The sequence below is a fragment of the Accipiter gentilis genome, chromosome 9, assembly GCF_929443795.1.
Source record: "Accipiter gentilis chromosome 9, bAccGen1.1, whole genome shotgun sequence".
NCBI classification, from domain to species: Eukaryota; Metazoa; Chordata; class Aves; order Accipitriformes; family Accipitridae; genus Astur; species Astur gentilis.
Window position 1 is genome coordinate 4963190 of NC_064888.1, and position 14580 is coordinate 4977769.

At 41.9% G+C, this 14580-nt stretch overlaps 1 protein-coding gene across 7 annotated transcripts in view; it reads right to left on the reverse strand.

Moving 5' to 3' along the window:
- Window positions 1-14580, reverse strand: part of MICU1 (mitochondrial calcium uptake 1) — a 106917-nt gene that overhangs the window by 30702 nt on the left and 61635 nt on the right. For all 7 annotated transcript variants that reach the window (XM_049811053.1, XM_049811052.1, XM_049811054.1 and 4 more), the window contains 2 exons: window positions 9938-10020; window positions 4660-4857 (listed from right to left, as the gene is read on the reverse strand). In XM_049811053.1, coding sequence (XP_049667010.1) covers window positions 4660-4857; window positions 9938-10020 — 281 coding nt within the window. The remainder of the gene's footprint in view (window positions 1-4659; window positions 4858-9937; window positions 10021-14580) is intronic.

Consider the following 14580-nt stretch of genomic DNA (forward strand, 5'->3'; position numbering starts at 1 on the left):
TTGTTGCCTGTGTTAACAAATCACTGATAATCTGTATCATTCTGAAAGCCCATACAAAAACAAGGCAGAACCCAAAAAATCTTGAGTAAGCTGGTAACAACACAGTAGTTTTTAAAACTTGGCACAGGATTACTCAGATACTAACTACCCCATCACTGTGACTCAGAACAGAAAGGCACTTACGGACTCAAGCTATTACTCTAAAACCAGATTGCGAAGCATTAGAAATACCTTCTGAAACCACAATATTCATTAAGACAGGGTTGAGACCCAAAAAGATTTAAGACTTTCTAATGAGATATGTGCAGATGGAAGAGCACCCATCACCCCTTCTTCATAAAAAACAAACTAAACAGCAATCATATCGGCGACGGTCATGAAAACAGGAGTTTCCAGGGTAAAGAAGTTACTCTCACATCACCTGTCACAGAACAGACACATAAAATAAGTGATTTTCCAGATGGCAGCAGTGAGTTCTTTGCTCCAGTGCTCAAAAGATCTTTTGCTTGAGAGCTACCGCTATTGGGGCATCCTTGATCCTTCAGTAAACAAGAAACTTCAAAGATCCCAATGTTTAAGCATAAGGATACACATCTGCACAAGGATCTGACTCTTCAACCTATCTGGCAAGCTCCTCCATGGGAACCTGCCACCCACCACCTCAAAACACAGACCCCAGATCACACCAGACTGAGACATGGGGTTGCTCAAAGCCATGGAGCATAACTTTGCCTCTCCAACCATGGCATCTCCTGCCAGGAAGACAGCCCCACACCTACAAGGCACAGGGCTGGATTAGTACCTGCTTCGCCAATTCAGCTGAGAACAAATGCCCTCTCTGAATAACTGTCACGGAAACAATGCACTACGGAAATCTCACTGCAAGCAAATTGGAAAAAAAAAAATAGTTCTTTACTAAGGTTTTACACCATAGGCCCATATCCCACTGCTGGCAGAACAAGACCTTCGGAGATAAAAGACGACTAAATACGGAGTTTAAATCACTCCTATTAGCAGGTTTTGTGTTGCCTTTCAGGGGTGACACAGATGTGGAGAACAAAGGGCTAACACATCTTTTCTACACGCACTTACAGAATCATAGAAAAACTTAGGCTGGAAGAGACCCACAGGCTGGCTGGGACTCCTCATGGTCCACCAAGGACACAGGAGTACCTAGGACAGACATTAACAAGCAGAAATAGCATAAACAATTACCTCAAGCCCTATCCACCTTCCTAACTCACAGAGTGCTTTCACTCAAAAAAACCCAACACCATTTGACCCCAATACCGCCTGTCCTAACAGGACACATTATAGCTACAGAGCCTGTCCAGACAAACTCGTCACCGTTTGTCACACTAAGCGACAAGAAGAAAGCAAGTCTTTCCATAGACGCTAATGCAAGGCAGCGTGAACGCAGTAAGAAAACAGCAAGGACTTTGCCAGGAGCCTGCCCCATTCAGTAGGTTGGTTCCTGTGGCTCAGCCTTAGCTAAGCCGGGCCACCCTGCAATGCAACAAGAAGGCCATGGCTTCCTCAAAGTAGCCAAACCACAAAAAAGTTGTAATAAGCCATTAAAAGCATCTCCTCTCCCTCTGGCTGTGGTTACTTTTCTCATCCTTCCTTTCCCGCAACTGAGCTGATTGCCGAGTTTCCATAAAATGATGGAAAATGTACTTTCATCAAAAAAAAAAAAAAAAAAAAAGGCAGAATGCAAGAAGAAAACACCAGGCCATGGTTACTTAAGCATGCTGTCAGCACTTCAGCCATAAGGAAAATTGACATGTTCAGGGCTTTGTCTGATTTAATTCCTCTGAGAAAGTTTCTGCTTGATCTTAACAAGGAATATGCACAAATATTTTGTTAAGAAAAAAAATGAACCAAAATCAGTAAGAGGAAAGTAGATTCAGATGGTCAGAAACTATTGTTCCACCTTCACAGTCAGAAACTGGCTCTCAAGCGTATTAACTGCAGATATGCCTGGATCCTGAGCTGAAGGGAAGAGCTTTAAAAAAGGTCTTACTTAAAGTAGATTTCTTTCAGAAGAGAGAAAGCAAGCATCCCACTTTGAGAACAGAGGCACTGTATCACTTGGGTACTGCACCAGCCCCAGGAGATATTCTTCAGAAGTGCATTTCCCCGAAGCCTCTTCTGGGGTTTTGACACCAAATGTGAACAAAAACTAGTTTTCAAATTAACATCCCAGCTTCAGATCATGTACTAATTTTGCTAAGTCAGCAAAGGATGAGCATATGAGGGTACAAGAATTCAGCTGAGCCCCTGGCAGCTCTGCCATCAGCTCTTTTCTGCTCCTTCTTGTCCACCGTGAAGCACGAGGCTGATGAAGGACCACTGTGCTCACAGGCTCCTTACCCAAACAGATGCATAAAACAAGGGAAGCCATTAAAAATCAGCTACGTGAGTTACCTGATGCTCTGTAACACAGCATTTCCTAATGCCACTTCTCACATTCTTCTGATTTGAACAGGTCAAGCTAAATACTTGAGGAATGTCTCTTCTCTGAATTACCACGTTTTTTAAGTGGCAGAGTTCATTAGAGCAGTCCCTGGAAAAGGAGCAATGCAAACCCACTAGACGCTTGTGTGAAAAGCTGCTTAACCGTGAACAAACACATCAAATGTGAAGCAAGGGTAGAAGGTGGGAGATCATGTCAAAAGAGATAAAAGCAGAAGAAAAGACATGCCACGTTACGTAACACTGAGAACAGAAATAGGCCTGTATTGCCTAAATTGACAAGCACTATGAACAGAAAAATCAAGTACTTAAGTATCATGAACTCAGGAAAAAAATACGTTTGGCAGAACAGAACTGTTACTGTTGTACAGGTCAATTTTTCATTGAAAATGAGTATCAGTAATGCTAAGCACAGCATGGTACTGTGCTCAAGGGTGCTGTCAGGAATTCAGTAACGATGCGTTTATGATACTCATTAGCTTACCAAGACATAAATATCTTGCACTGTCCCCAATTAACTAACTTGTTAGAAGGGCAACTAACATTCACCAAGAAGACACACAATTGACTGACAACACTAAAAACTAAATCAATATTAAACTGTTGCAGGAGGAAAAGAAGAACAAGTACCATGCAACTGAAAAAAACCCATTGCTTCTTAACAAGATAAGTGGGGACCTGTGGAGGGAGCACAGGACTCCAGCACAGGGTCAGAAATACTTCAGTGCCTCCTAGTTGCCTGCCCCTGGAGCGATCGTGGCGGGGGAAACTGGAGCAGAACAGCAAACAAGGATAGAATAATCTCTATTTCTCTTCCCTTTGCATTCGAGTTTCAGCTTATGTTTCTTAACCTTAAAAAGTATTTCATTTGTTTCAATTTGTAGAAGCACTGAGGAATCAACGCTTTCCAGTTCACAAAGAACATTACCTTCAACCAGCCTATTCCCCCCTGCAAATGCAGAGCCACACCACCTGCTTTAATGACCAGCTAAATAAAGTCAGTGAACTGGACAATTACCTTCATAAAAAAAAAAAAAATTAGTCCTTGGGTCAGTTTCTTACTTAGATTCATAAAACTCCAAATAAAAAAGGGAATAAATTCAGGTTAAGTTTGCAACGACTGACTTAAGAGGAACTTAATAAAATGCTGTTCATTAACTGGATCACATAACCTAAGCACATGGACATTTATAGATCAGACTGAGGCAGCAGGGAGCTCTGAATACTGTTGTCTTAACAGGCTATGGTTGTGGTGGGATCTTCTTGTACACAAATCCTCATTTCTGATGCAAATAAAAGCCTGGTTTTGCTCAAGCTAGGTCAAACCTTTGAGCCTGCTGCAGAGAAGGGCACTATTTCTGAGTCAATTCCATTTGGGAGACAAGACATAGACCAAGGAGTCCCGTACTCACTTTATTTAGAAGAACCAAATTTTGAAGCTTGATGCTTAAATTCAGGCTAGTGTGACTAGGAGCAGGAGATTGGGAGCTGCTGTTAACTCATGGTAACAGCAAAGAAAAAAGGAGGCCTTCAATTCAATTGAAAGGTAATAAACTCAGAAGAGGTGGACACCATTTCTTAGAAAGCACATCAATCCAGGAGTAAATGATAGAGGTCACATAACAGAGAGCACCTATTTAGCAGGATTCAAACAAGGCTTGAACACTTACATAGCAGAAATATTCAGAATAGTGAAGCAAACAAGGAGAGGACAGAAGCAGAGATGGAAGAGTTTTGGGAATGTTATAAACCCTGGTCCTTCAGGGCACACCTCACTCATTAGGACAGAGACAAACCTTCCTTAGTAAGGTAGTAACAGACCACTCACAAACTCTATTGTTTTTTGTTTTTTTCTAAAGCATCTCCATCACCTCCATTGGCAGTGCCAAAGCAACAGCAAGGCAAGCACCAGGTGGAGGGACACACAGGCAGGACATGCTGGCTGCTGCTGCAGCTCCACAAGAGCAGCTACTGACAAAGGCTGGATATGTTCCTGGGGAGTGCCACAGGCACTGAAATGCTCATCAGAAATTTAACAACATGTTTGATCCGTGAGTACTATGAGCCACAGCTGTAGTAATTCCCTCTGAACCCTTCCCACACTCTTGCTCTTCCTCCAGAAACCACATCATGCAGCACAGTCCATGCTGCACTGCCCTCCCCATATGTAAAAATAACCCAAACCTCAAGCTTCAGAATATCATGCTGCAGTTTGCGCTGGAAGTCGAGGAAGTGGGAGATGGTCAGCTTCCCCTTCAGATCTGCCCCAAAGAAGTATGTTGTCAGTGCAGAGTTGAAGCCAGTTTTTAGGGTGTTCCCCGTTGTAGACCGGTCTCTGTGGCGCATGCCCATGCTGGTTTGGGAACGAATGATGCTCTGGACCTAAAAGAGGAAGGATGTTAGCATCAAAAACACCACTGGGACTTAGACTAGTCAAGTATCAGTACGAGGTACTCAAAGCTCAGCCATGTCATCCTCTGTTATTTTTTTTTGTCTGAAATAATTCTTAAAAAATATGACAATTCAAAAATTTGGCTGAACTTAGGCTTTGCTTTTTTCAGTCCTCTTTAAAGAAAGAAGAGTATGAAATGCTTGAAATGAATTTTAAGAAAAAATTCACCCCGTTTGCAGATAAGCATTCTAACGCTGATCCTACTCGTGGTCAGCAGAGAGCAGCTCGTTCCCAGCAAAGCTGCAGGAGGAGACAAAGCTGAGGCAACCGCGGGGAAGAAAAAAAGCCTGCACATGTTTTGGAGCTTGCACTCCTCCTTTACTGCACATCCATGTTAGCTCACACCAACCCCAGTTAGCTCCCATCGCACCTCCTTTCTCCTTGTGCACAAACCCAGGGGTTTTCCACCCAAGGGCACCCCTCTCCTTGCTGCCTGCTGCTCTCTTCCATGGCTGGAAGCTCCTCCGACTGGGGCCGTACGGCAAGCTGAGCTGCAGGCAGGGGCTGACCCACCCAGAGCAAAGGGCTCTCCAAAAGTCCCACAAGCTGCATCAGCCCAAATACAACCCCAGCAGCAGCACCAGCAGAATAACAAGTAATGTAGAAGTGTCCGAGTTACCAGCAGACCAGGGTATATGCACGAAGACAGCCAAGTGTGAAAACACATATTATAAACAGCAGTGTTTTTAACAAACCATGCAAGCAAACAGCATCATCCTTCCCTGAGCTCTCAGCAGCACCCTGTACCTTCTCAAAGGGACAGGGCAAGGACATGCAGGACAAATTCCCTACCCTCTACGATATGGCAAAAGGCTGAACTTGAAGGATGTGACAGCCTGAAAAATCCAACAGTTTGTTATTTTAAGGGTCCTGTGGCTAATTTAAGAGGGCAGCCAAGTCAAATGCACACTCCCCTTCTCTCTCCATCCCCAAGTATCCCGCTACCCCTTCCTAGCACTTGCCCATCTGGATGACTATTGCAGTGATATGAGAAGCCAGCGTTACTCTTTGCATAATAGCCAATCTCTTCCAACAAGGCAGAGGATTCATATTAAGGATAATGAGTGAGAGAAAGGCGGCGGGGGGGGGAGGGGGGGGAAGCCGCCCAATGTGCTGCCCGGCACTCAGCTTCAACAGCACAGGCTTCCCAAAGCTCCAGCAAACACTGCTGCTTTGCCTTCAGCCTCTTCCTCTTGCTGACAAAAGTTGGAAGGGAGGAAGGAAAACAGCTGCCAAGAGCTCCAGCTGTCAAAAGGATGCCAAAACCTCGTTATCGTGGTATATGGAGTGTTCAATTTTTTCCTAACAAGAGAACAAGGGCTGGAACAACCCCAAAGGGGAAGCTCTGGAGAATGCCACATATTGCCGCCAGGCTCACCTCACTTGAAACACTGCCTCCAAACCACTGACTATTGGCTATTCTTCCACTACAAAGAAGATCAAGTCAAGTCAGAGGAAAAAAATACAGAAAAAAGGGTTTAGGGCTGCTTTTTTTAAGTATGCACTGTGATGCGAGGAAGGATTTTTGTACTGTAAATAGCAATTCCTTATTCTGCTTTGTGCTCCACTTTAACTGCGAGCTCTGCACACACATTTTGGAGACAAATATTTATAAACTGTCTGAAGCAATGCAGTTTATGACCAGCTTGGAAAATTGCCCCTGTTTCTGCAGAAGCGAGTATTTACCACACTGCAGACTGTTTGATAGAGCATCTTTTCCCGGGTGTGATTTATACAGCATCCTACGCCCCTCTTTTTCTCTCCCCATCTATAACAAGTGTCGGACAGTTTGAAAATCCATCTGTGGGCACTGGAGCCAAAATTTATTCGGCTGGTCCCTATTTTGAGTAATCCTTCTAATAACCAGAAAGGCAGGCCAACCACTGCAAGAAGTTGTCCTCCAGCCCAGCCAGTGCTGTCCTCCCCCATGGCTCATCGATCGTACAAGCATCCTTGAAGCACAGAGATGCTTCACTGTCTTTGTACCTATTAAAGCCCAAGTGTTTGTGATCCGTTTTATCTTTTGCACCAGACGGGGGGGGGGGGGGGGGGGGGGGGGGGGAGGGCGGAAATCAATGAAAATAGTTAATAGTTTGAAGAGAAATCAAAAAACTAACACTGCCTACGAGTTTACTAATTTTCATCCAACTTCTTAATTAAAAATAGAAGAGTAAACTAACAATTTACATGCTGAAGGATGAAAAGTTGAAGGTGATACTGATGCAAGCACCAAACTGTTCAGCACTATTCACTAACCATATGCATCAACTAGAGGAAGAAATCTGAGGCTCCTCAGTGCAGCCTGAAGAAATTCAGTATTTTCTTACAGGTAGTTAAAGCCTCCAACTTACTTGCATATTAGCTAAATTACTGCAAGTAATTTTCTTTCTTGATGAATACTCTTTAAGGTTTTTCAGACATTAATGAGAAGAGAGACGTGCTGTTAGCTGTCTCCAAGGATGACATCTGAAAAAGGAGTATGAAATTCTTTCCCACGTGCTCACAGCCAGCAGGGACGGTACAATGCTTCTGCGAGGAGCCTTTTCTTGCCCTTCTTTTTCTTCCCGTTCTCCCCAAAACGATGTTGCTCTTTTAAACTGATGCCACCTCTAGTGGCATAATCCCCTGGAAGGGCCAGCTCTAGCTGCCCCTGCCAGGTAAGGTGTTTAAAGGACAGATCTGCAAACCCTGCCATCCTTCATGCTCTTACTGAGGCATTTCCGCAAGGAGTGAAAAAGATTATTTATCATATAAATTATTCTGTGTGTTATATTATATATGTGTATAATGTTATATATGTGCCTCCCACTGAAGCTATGTGTTTGCTTTAGTTCTGTTTGGGAAGTGCAGCAAATCAGTTACAGTGATATCTGCGAAGATATTGCCAGTTTCTTCTCACTTTCCAAAACAGCTCCTTCATCCTCTGACTTGAAAGCTCTGGGAAGATCAGTCTTCACCAAAATATTCTGATACTAACCAGGAATTTTATTCCTTTACATAGAGGCAGTGACGCATGTAACAAGCTTAACAAAAATACATTCCCTTTCCTAAGGATTTTTATATGACTTAACGTACATATAACTTCCCTGTGCTTACCGGATGATTTGAGATAATTTAATTCAATTTTGTACCTTCATCTTCATAGTGCTTCCGAAACATTCATCCTCATGAAACATTCTTTCTTACTTTACATGGCTAATAAAAAAGCCAAACACGACACCTGCGTTAGTACCTCGGCATCGCTGCATTTTTAGTAGGTTGTTAACCATTCTCCACTTCTCTTAAATTCATTTATCTCCATAGTTGATTTCACTCTAGAACATTAGTAACTACTGTTAAACACCTTTTGAATTGTTCAATATTATCAGATAGCTGCAGCAGAGTGCTATATTCATGCACTATACAAATAGAAGGAAGAACAGTATTTTTTACTTGGGAAAACAGGAAACTCGGAATTTTTCATAGCTAAATCAGTAGTTTGTAGGGAAGCAGTGCCAAACAGCACAATCACCTGGACACAACCATGTATTCAAATTTCCACTCGAAGGAAAATCAACAAACTCCTGGGTTTATATTACAAGCTGTCACATGAAGGGATATCCTCTTGGAGATAAACATACTCTAGTCTTCTCATAGTCTAAAGTTTGCATCTAAAAACGTACAGTTAACCAGATATATTACACAGCTCTGGAGCAAACTCATAACAACAACATCATACCCACAGGTAATAACTTAAGAAGGATGACAGCAAAAGATTAGAAGAGGGGGTGGGATTAATTTAACAGACCTGCTTTGTCACTAGTTCTTCCCATTTATAGTAAGTGTCCCAAGCATGACCTCTCAGACAGTCTTCTGAAGTTAACTAGTCATTCAATCAGCCGATGAGTAAGAATTTGTAACTAGATTATTCAGGGCTGCTTTGTTCTCAGATGTCAGTACACAGCTTTTCACCTTCTCCAAATACAGATGTCCTCCAGCATTAAAAAAAACCCGAAAGGGCAGGTTATTAGTTTAACCAGAGAGTCTCGTTTCCTTTGCCTAGAAGCAGCAGGTTCCACTTGCCCATTACACATACAGCCTTGAGGGACATGGTGTCACAGAAGTGCCAGGGGCCACATGAATATTAGGTAGATTAGTGTTGTATCTCCTCTACCTTGTTCTCTGATAACAGAGATGGTGACAACTCATCCAACCAGCCAGTTCCCTTTTTTGCAAACACATTTACTTTTCCTTTCACGAGTAGCACACACATGGAGCTTAGCTAATATACAGTGACTTCAGGATGTTTATGAGTTTCCAAAGCCTTAAGGCTGTTTTCTACATAGGCAAGAAAACCATACACTTCTGCCTGGGGAGGTCAGATCTTTTCCCCACCGACACCTTGACTCTTCAATCTATTTTCACTCTAACACAACCATACGCTGTAGCTTACAGGAAGACCTCACCAGTATTAGACACGTAGGTGAAGCTCATTAAAAAGCCTGCATCAAACTCCCTGTTGATGAAACCTCGTAAGAAGGAGGGGAAAGAAACTAAATGAAAATACGCTGTCAAACACGTTTTTACATTACATTGAAATAAGTGGCTAAATTCTTCTAAGCAGACTCACCCTGGTTATTCTCTGAAGACAAACAAAATGAAGGAATGCAGTGAAAGGTGTGGAAGAAAACAGGATCAAAATCCTATGACATCAGTACAGTGAAAAAAATTCCATATCTACTTTGGAGGTGACATCTTGTAAAGATATCTCAGTGGCAAAGTCACAGGAAATCAGAGTTTATACTTACAGTTGTCTGCGTTGAATGAAAAATTATGTCTTGAAATATCCAGTTAAAAAAACCCACCAAAAACACAAGCAAGCAGGCACTGAGGCAACATGGCAGAGCATAGAAGGAAAAGATATAAACCAGCACTAGCCACAAATATAAATCACAGTAACATCATAGGGGAGTGCTGCACTTATGACTAAGATGCCATAGCATTAAGAAGTTAACCTGTCATTCAACTTGCCTGCTCAAACTCTTCCATGTCCACCTCGCCATCACCATTCAGATCAAACATCTTAAAGGCGATTTCAAAATTCCTCTGGGGAGCTACATTAAAAGAAGAAAAAAAAATAAAAATAAAAACCAAAGACCAGTTAATGAAGATACTAAAGCTCAACAAAAAAAAAAGAAAAAAGCACAAGTTCAGAAAGATTTTATCCAAAAGCAATTTTCCATAATTCTTGCAATTTTAATAAGAAAATGCAGGTCTTGGGAACCTCTACCTACGAGCTTCATAGTGTTCCTTTTACCAAAGGTCTCAGCAAGGAGGTTGGGAGGAGATGTTTCTTGAACAAAATTTATTCCATTTGCAGGTGGAAAAAGCACAAAATCAAGACACTATCTGATATGTCTAATGACAATCAACAGAAAATGACACTGTAGCAAGACCTCTAGCCTGCTCCATACGGTACAATACCAATTTGGCCAGAGGACATTCTCCAGCGCTACAGAGGACTCTCCATGCTTTGTGAAGCAGCCTGTGGGTGATGAGCAGACCTAGACTTTGGGTAATTCTCTTCCAGACTCAGCTCTTGTCTCACTGTACAAATTTAAACAAATCATTACCAACTCTGTCTCAGTCCAGTTATAACATTGAGATAACGCTGGAGCTCACCAGTTGAGATGCACCCAAGACGGCGCGGTACCTTATTTTTCACTGCATTTAGTCTATGTTGTCATGGTTTATTTAGCCAGAACTCTGCAAAAGCATCACTTCACAGCCACCTATCACAGCAAAACAACACTCTTTCCCCTGCATCCCATCAAAGAATTTCAGTATGTTTCCATTTTGGGCTCTGTAACCCATCACCGTTTAGAGCTACAACACAGTGTCACAATTTGTTTTCCAAATTAAGCTAATATATGAGAATTTATCTTGCTCTGCATACCACCTACAGGAATTTTGGTGTTTGCTGGCATTTCTAGGGAATCCTTTAGGCTATAACTAGTGCTTAGGATGTCATCTTAAGTGATCAATCAAAACTTAGCCCCTTGTTTTGTTCTGAAGATGGCTCTTCCCCACCCAAACCTGGCAGCAGGATGTAGATCACCGGTGAGGCTCACCCCCTTTAACCTCATCTGTTGCAATCAACTTTTAATATTTCTTGCGGATGCTTAAAAAGTAATGAGTTTCTGCAACTGCCCTTCTACGTTAAGGCAACTCCCAAAGAGGGGCAGGAGCGGGGGACACGAAGAGGAATCACTCAGACAAAAAGAAATGAATATGGAATTAACTGAACTGGATTTTGTACATTAGTTACAGCTTCAATTTAAAGCCAGGAGACGTTTACATCGTGTTCTCCCCTTGCTATAATAAACTGTAGCACTTTATCACTAAAAAGATTCAGCAAACATGTTAATGAGATCACTTTTCCAATCACTTTGTGCCTTAAACAGATGTATAACAACATTAAACTCAACGGCAGGAATAGCCTGTCACTAGCCCCTTGATATACACAGCACATACAGTCCTGCTGTTATCATCTCTGGATTTCCAATTTCCTCACGCCAATTATTCAGGCTTTAAATTCCAAACACCACGTGCATAAGCCGTGTCTCCTATAACCACGGCAATCGCCTGCAGCACATGGTGGGTTATCTTCCTTCCCTTCCATACGCCACGCGGCAGCAGAAGCCGTGCCTCCACCCAGCCTCTCCGTCCTGCCTGCTGGGACGAGGAGACCTTTGCTCACCGTCCCTCATTAATTCTGCATTAGCTGAGCTGTAATCAGGGGGAGCAGCTGTCCCCAACACCAACTGCATAATCTCTCCAATGCGGCAATCTAATTAAAGGGATTTATAGAAAAAGCCTCCTCTGTGTCCATCCATCATTTCCAGTGATTAATTCCCCATTTCCTTGAAGAGCAACAATATTAAGCACCTTCCAACTACCCTCTTAATGTTTAAACAAGATATCCAATTTTATTCACTTTAATTGCAAGTACTGCATGAAAGACTGGATGCAATTTCTTCTTATTAGCCCCAAAATCTAGCACTGCATGGAAAGAGTTGTTTCCTCTATGAGGCAAAGGAGGAATATACAAAATAATCTAGTTACAAGATGCTAGAAAAATAGCAACTTACACATCTCATCTTTCTTCCCCCATTTTCTCTGCCAGGGTACAATGATGTATATTCTGAGATTGAAAAATTTGTTACTCCTTGTTAAAAATTGGGGTTTGGGGTTTGTTCCCCGCCCCCCCCCCCTTTTCTTTAAGGAAGCATATACCACTGTGTCCGATTTGCACAGACACAGGGTGACCAGAGAAAGCAAGATACTTAACTTACCCCTCACAAAGGCTGTTTCCTTTCTTTCCCTTCTCTAAGTACACATTTCCAAGAGCAGTTTATCAAAGTCTCAGAGGAGAACATCACTTGCAAAATTAAAATGAACTGTTCCACATCAAAAATCTGCAGGGTCAGTATTTTTTAAAGACAGGGGATGAAAGTGGCTTTAAATGGGCAAATTTAATTACTTCATTCCTTTAGCTAATGAGAGACTCAGCCCATTTCTTCCTCTGATCTGCATCTAACTCTGATTACTTGTAATGACACTTAAATCCAGCAAACATGAATCCAAGCCAGAGAAACCAGAGGGCACCGAAGACAATTAGCTCACCCTGCTCCTGCTCAGGAAGAAATGTTCATTAAGATCTGTGTCCCTGATCTCCGGGCAGCCTGAATTTATTGGTCCCGAGCGAGATTATTTCTGCCTCTCCTCTTGGGCGTGATGTTTCTGACCAGGATTTATTGGGGAAGAGTCATCCTGACCCCCCTTGCTCACTCTGCCCCGTTATTCGTGGTTACATCAGCCTGTACAACCTCCACTTCACTTTTTTGTCTTGTACTTAGATCTTTCAGAAACTTTCAGACCATAAAGGCAGCAGACACCAGTTTGCCTAGCTAAACTTAGCCTTTCCTTTTTCCCCCTCTTTTATTCTGCCCCCCAATTTTACCCTTCTTGACTGCAGCTTCTCTAAATTTCCCCACTCCCTCCTTAATTAAGATGCCTCAAATGAATGCAATATTCCTCCTGCAATGGTTATCAAAACCATTTAAAGGACTGTTTGCTTTTAATAAGGTGCAATGCCTGTCTTTACACGAGAAAAACGTTTCTGGATTTTCCCCAAGTGCTCTGCTGCATTTCTATCTCTCGTTGATTTCTATCTCCTTGCCATCCTTTTTGACATTATTCAGAATCAAGAATTTTTCATTGTAACTAATTTCCCTTGGGCAACAACTCAGGAACTGGTCAGGACAACTGCAGTTTCTTTTCTAGCTTTATTTCCAGTCTTTAGGTGTTCAGGAGGATACAATGACTTCCTAATGATTCCTCCAAATCATTAACACAAATAAAACCATGGTACTGGAGCCCACACCAATACCAATTCATGAGTTACCTTATTCTTAGCTTTGAGATATATATAACTATATCTTGAAAGAACAGGTTGAAATAGTTCTGTAGATCCATAGCTGACCAGATCTACACACCAAGTTGTTTTTTCAACTAACCTGGGAGTTAGTGCAAAGGGCAATTAACATTTTTCTTCACTCATTTGTTCAAATCAATTATTTGGGAACAGAAAGGCAGTAAGAAAACCAAAAGCCACAGGCAGTAGCATTAAAGATGAGCAACTTCCACCAGACAAACAGATGATAAGCAGCAGCATTGACCACATTGAAAAACCCACCCGATCAGTCAGCATAAAGCCCCAGGGAACCTCCGAGGCATTAGATGGGCTGATAAGGCATCTTTAAGCCAATTATGTCATTTTTAACTATTTTGAATTATTCAACAGACCAATTTGGAGCACTCAATTGCTCTTTCTGGCCATTTACTCTCACCAGAAGCAACGCATTCTGAAAGACAATAAATGCTCACTGATAAGAAAGGCCACATCTTACTATTCTTGTGCTCATTTGATTTTCTCTTTCCCCCAAACTCAATACTCCACACTCAGAGATACCTCTCAACAAGTCTTTCCCTCTGACTCCTGCTGCAACTCACACAGTACATGGCTACAGTCACAAAAATTAAGCGTCTGTAGAGCATCCAACTCAAGCAGAGGTACATTTTAGGAAAACTATTTTGAACACATTTTTGGAAAATAAACATTGTTCCCTTCAGATGTAGTTGAAAATTTCTTTGTCTGAATTTAAAGACAAAGCAGCTCAGGACTTCAATATCCATCCTGAAGCCTAGTAACTCCCCAGACAACTCCAGTATGGAACAAAAGATCAAGAATTCAGCTGGGGAGTTACTTGAAGAAAAATTAGTCATTAGGAGTTAAATATCCTATGATTGCTTCTTCCCCATCTATCCCAAAATTCAGAAAAATATATGTGTACAAAGGCCATTGTACTCTGAAGCTGAAAAAATATATCTTTGTAATCGATCCAAAATTAACACCGTCTTCCTAAGGTAAAGACAGATTTTCATCTAGAGAGATGGCTCTTGAAGCCTTGCAGCTTTAATATTTTTTTCTTTACTTTTTTCAGGCCACAACATGAAAAAAGCTTACCTTATTCCTCAAGATTTTTTTTTTTTTTTCCCCTTAAGTTACATGAATCAGCATGGTCATTATTCTGACTCCACACAGTGGAGAA